At 72.1% G+C, this 5,039-nt stretch overlaps 1 protein-coding gene across 1 annotated transcript in view; it reads right to left on the reverse strand.

Annotated features, from left to right (window-relative positions):
- JAG2 (jagged canonical Notch ligand 2) overlaps positions 1-4,468 on the reverse strand; it is a 21,964-nt gene extending 17,496 nt beyond the window's left edge. The window contains exons 1-3 of the mRNA XM_039876615.1: positions 4,403-4,468; positions 3,892-4,248; positions 1,624-1,630 (exon numbers count right to left, since the gene is read on the reverse strand). Of these exons, the coding sequence (XP_039732549.1) occupies positions 1,624-1,630; positions 3,892-4,248; positions 4,403-4,468 (430 nt within the window). The remainder of the gene's footprint in view (positions 1-1,623; positions 1,631-3,891; positions 4,249-4,402) is intronic.
- Positions 4,469-5,039: the final 571 nt, after the last annotated feature.

The raw sequence follows: 5,039 nt of genomic DNA on the forward strand, positions 1-5,039 counted from the left end.
CCCAAGGTGCTGGGCCCCGGGGCCACGGAAGGATGAATGGACCACAGGCATACCCCACACAGGAACCCAGACGCCCACGCTCCACACCAGAGACGGGGGGACTGCCAGGGCGCACACCCCTCCCCCTCGAGCTCAGGCCCCTGTATGTGACGCGAGCCGGCAGCCCAGGGGCTCTGAGAACCTCCTCACGTGGACCTTGTGACATGGCTGCAGCAAAGCCCAGGTCACGCTGACCCCAGTCACACCTGGTGCACCTGGGACCTTGGGGATGGACACCTGGCTCATCGGGCAATCGGGGGGTGGGCACCCCGCTCGCCTGGGGTGAGAGAGATGGGGACCCTTATTCACATGAGATTTGAGAGGTGGAACCCCTGCTCACCTGAAGTCTGGAGAGGGGGCTCAGCTACCTGGGGCCTGGGGATGGGGACCCTGGCTCGGACCTGGGAATCAGAGATGCTTATCTCCCTACCTCCACCTCCAGCTGAGACCCCAGCCTGGCTCCCCCAAGAATCCCGTCGGCCTAGCCTGGCCCCCTATCCAGACACCACGGAGCAGCCTGACAGTCCCCAAGAGCCATAACCTTTCCCGTGAAGCCCCTGCCTCCAACCCTGCAGGGCCCTCATCCCTGTGAGCGGCAGCCTGGGCCCCCAACCCCCTCCAGCTCCAGGAATAAAGCCCAAGCCCACTCCCCAGCCCTCCCAGGTCCCCACTTTGCCCAGGCTGAGCCCTACCCAAGCAGGACGCCTGGCCCCACTGGCAAGGTGTAGGAAGGAAGGGGGACCAGCATGTAGAGGAAGCCCCAAGGGGGGCAGGGCTCAACCAGTTCCCAGCTCCTGAGGTGGGGGACGGGGGGCACAGGGAGGGAGGTGCTTCTCACCACTGGGGTGGCACAGGTGCCCACAGACTTCAGCCTGGCACCCTTGCAGGGGGCTCACACAGTTGCCAAGGCCCTGTGGTTGTCGGGTGTGGTGGGGCCCAAGCCTTCTGCCCAATTCCCATCCGAACCCCCCACCACTTGGGTAGGAATGGCCCTGACTAACCAAAATGTCCCCCATACCCCAGAGCACCCAGAGTTCCCAGGGACCCTGGCCTTCTGCTGGGCAGCCAGTGGGGACGGGAGGGGCCTGGCAGGCCGACGCGGGGCTGGGGGCTGGGGGCTGGGGGCTGCCTACAGCCTGTCCCCTTCAGGAGACCACGGCTTCCTGCGTCTCGCAGGTGGGAAAGCCGGCCACAGGACCTCAGGCTGGCTGCGCAGCCAGCACCGGGGTTGGCCCAGGGCGACCTGTGTGTGCGGGAACTTCCCGCCCCAGCTAAGGCCACCACGAGAGGCCTGCACAGCTGCTTGCAGGCGGGAAGGTGTGGTCTCCAGCTGGCCAGGGCCCTGGCTGCCACACGTGCGTCCATCAGCCAGCTCCTCCGAGCCCACCCGCCGCCAGGACCCTCCAAACCCTCTAGCAGCCACCTACCACCTCCAGAGAGAGCTCGTGCACACACACGCACATGCGACCAGACGGGGCCTCAGCCCCACCAGCTCAAGGCCAGGTTCCCGGTGGAAGCTGCCAACTCCAGGTCTGTGGGGTGGGGCCAGGAGAGGAGGGGCAGCTTTCCCACTCGGCGGCCTTTTGAAGGATCCCTCGTCTCCAACCCCCACCCCCAGTGCCAGGAGCCTGGCCCACCAGGAACCACAGTTGTAGATGGCACAGACATAGGCCCAGGTGACCACAGCAGGGTGCAAGGGCCACCCAACCTGCCTAGGGCACTGGCAGGGGCTGGGGTGGGGTTGAGGGCTGGCCCAGGGTCACCCAAGGTGTGGGGTGTGCAGCGCCCAGACCAGTTCGCTTGCCTCCAGGGGCCCGGTGAGGAGGTGCAGCTCCCCGTACCCCGCCGTGGGGGCCCACCTTCCGCTCCCAAGGCCCCCCTTGTGCCCCCTACCCCACGGAGCCTGAGTCCCAGCTGGCCCTGGGCAGGAGCCCAGCACCCTCCGGGCCGAAGGCCTGAGGCGGGGCCCAGACACTCCTCGGTCCCCAGGGAGTCTGGGCACAGTCCCTGCTTTCTCCAGGCATGGCAAATCAAAACCAGTGGGTGCCCCAAGTTCCAAACGCACCCCGGCTCTCGGTATGGAGCTGGACTTGCCACAGGCGAGACGGCGTGGCCAGGGGAAACACCAGGGCACTGGCATCAGCAAGCACCACACTCCCAGCGGCCCGGCCACCCGCCACAGGCAGGGAGACAGGCTGCCCCCAACGTACACTACCCCACGGCCCCGGCCCCCACCAAGAGATGGGCCAGCCACACCCACCGGGGCACTGGAGGGAACGAGCTGGGGCAGGGGCCCAGGGCCCGGAGCCCAGGCTGCCAGGGAGGTGAGCACCGGCCCGTCCCGGCCCACCTCGGGCCGGCCCACGGGGCCACGAGCCACAAGGGACACGCATTGGCCAGCCACATTCCTCCAAGGCCTCCCTGCCCCCATGCCACCGCTGCCAACTCGAGCAGAAAACACATCCTCAGGTAGCGATGTGGAGCGGGCCTGGCACGCGCCCAAGCGCAGACGGGCTGCAGCCCTGCTCAGACCTGCCTGCTCCCGGCTGTGGGGGCGAACGCGGCTTATCGGAACTGCCCTAGGCCCTCCGACCTTTCCATCTCAGAAACACGCTCCCCTGGGAAGCACTGGGGCCAGGGGAGACCCCAGGGGTCAGTCAGGCTCACAAGGGCCGGGCTATGGCCAGAAGGGCTGCGGCCAGCCTCCCAAACCAGGGCAGGTCGGAAGGGGTGAGGGCGGGGCAGCAGGCGAGGCTGCCTGGCCCCAGCTTGGGAGAAGGCACCAGCACAGGGCCGAGAGGCGGGGCGGAGGCGAGACCCCCAAAGGGCAGGTCCTGCTGGCCCCACCATACCCGGCCCGGCCTCCACACGAGCGCAAGGCGCGGCTGGTTCAGCCAGATGTCTTCGGGTGGGTCAGGCCCCCCAGTCACAGCCTGGCACCCCCGTCTCCCAGGTCCTCCCAGTTGCTCTGACTCTGCACATGGGGGTCCCACCTCATCCCGTCCCCCGCCTGCAGCACAGACACCGTCGGGTGCCAGGCCCTGTTTCAGGAGACAGCTGCATCAGGCACCAGGCGCCTTGGCCGGCGGCCTCCGCTCCCACCACCCCAGCCCTCGCCCGCCACGGCCTGGAGCAGCCCACATCCCTCCGGGCATCCCCAGGTCCAGGGCTCCTGCCTGACTGACCACCCCACAAGCTCCCTCCCAAAGGAAAACAAACCCAAAATCCCAAACGCGGACAGTGCCATCAGAGTCACAGCACCAGGACCCATCTCCTTCCCTGGGGGGCCCTGGGCCAGCAGCCCAGGCTGCAGCCAACATACACGCATTAAGCCCTCCTGGGCCCAGCCCCCCCATCCCGCCCGCTCGAGTCGCCCCCACCCCCGCCCCACCCCCGGGCATCCCGGAAACAGCAGGGCGGGCGCAGGCTGGCTTGCGGCCCGAGGAGGCTCCGCTGAGGCCTGCCCCATACCAGCCCCAGCACGCGCGCCGCACATGCCTCCGCGGCCTGCCTGGGCCCGGGGCGCCTCGCCGCGCCTCCCCACCCGGGCAGACACGCGCAGGGCGACGCAGGCACACGCCGCGGGCCGCCGCGCACGCGGGCCGCTGCCACTCCGCCTCCGCCCCCGCCCCCGCCGCGCTCCCCGCGCGCCCACGTGGCGGGGTGCGGACCCGGTCCCACGGAGCACGCGCCGGGGGTCCGCCCGCCGCGCGGCGCCCCCTGCCGTTCTGGCCCCGTGTAGGTGCGCGCGGCCGCACGCAGGGCGCGGGCCGCAGGTGCCGGAGGGGCTGCAGGCAGGGCGGGGGCCGGGGCGCCGAGGGAGGGGAGGGCTGGGGCGCGGGGTGGGGGCGCACGTACCGGCCAGGCGAACTGGAAGGGGATGACGACGAGGCCCGGGTCCTGATCGCTGCCAGCCCGGGCCCGTGCCCGCGCCCGGTTCCCCGCGGCGCCCGCCGGCGGCAGGTAGAAGGAGTTGCCCCCCAGCACGGGCGTGGCGCCGTGGCCGTAGCTGCAGGGCCCCGTGGGCGTCACCTTGGCCTGGTACTCCTTGAGGCACACGCGCACGTACGTGTCGCACTCGTCGTGGCCGCAGCCCCCCGCGCGCGTCGTCCGGCCGTCGCCGTCACAGCAGGCGCCGTTCAGCAGCTCCCCGTTCGCGTTCCGCAGCGCGCTCAGCCGCAGCTCGAAATAGCCCATGGGCCGCGCCGCCTAAAAATAAGGCAGAGGGGGAGCGCAGGGAGGCGCGGGCCGGGGTCGGCGGGCCGGGCGCCCCGCCCCCACAGCCCCCGCCGCGGCGCGCACAGGAGGTGCCGCCCGGCCCCGAGGGACCGCCCGGTGCGCCCCGTCCGCGCCCCCCGCTCACCTGCACGCACAGCGCCAACAGCAGCAGCAGCCGCCGGGGCAGGCGCCCCCGGCCCCGCGCCCGCATCGCCGCCTCGACCCCGCTGCCGCCGCCCCTGCGCGCCCGGCCCGGCCTCCCAGCGCCCGCGCGCCCTCCGAGCGCCGGCAGCGGCAGCGGCGGTGGCGGCAGTGGCAGCGGCGGCGGGCGGGGTCGAGGCGGCGCCGCGCGGGCTTGGGCGGCGGCGGGCGCGCAGGGGCGGCGGGCTCGGGCTCGCAGGCGGCTGCGCTCCGGCCCGGCTCCCTCCCGGCGGTGGCGGCGGTGGCGGCGGGTCCCGGCCTCGGCTCTGCGCGCCCGCGCTCCCGGCCCCCACAGCCAACAAGTTCGGGCCGAGACTGACAGCTCGCTCGCCCATTCGTCACCCGCGCACCTGCATATGCATGAAGGGGCGGGGCCGCGCCGCGGGGTGGGGCTGGGGGGGGCCGGGGGCGCCCGGGCTTTAAAGGCGGCGGAGGGCGCCTCCCTCCAGCGCCCGACCGGGCGCGCGCTTCCCGGGGCGCCGGGGCCGCGGGGGCTCCGTGACGCCTCTGCCTATCCCAGCGAGCGGGAGCCGGCGCCGCAAAGCGGCCTCTCCTCACCCGAGCCCCGCCGGGTGTCAGAA

The sequence above is a fragment of the Pteropus medius genome, unplaced genomic scaffold (genome assembly GCF_902729225.1).
Source record: "Pteropus medius unplaced genomic scaffold, Ma_sr-lr_union100, whole genome shotgun sequence".
Classification (NCBI taxonomy): domain Eukaryota; kingdom Metazoa; phylum Chordata; class Mammalia; order Chiroptera; family Pteropodidae; genus Pteropus; species Pteropus medius.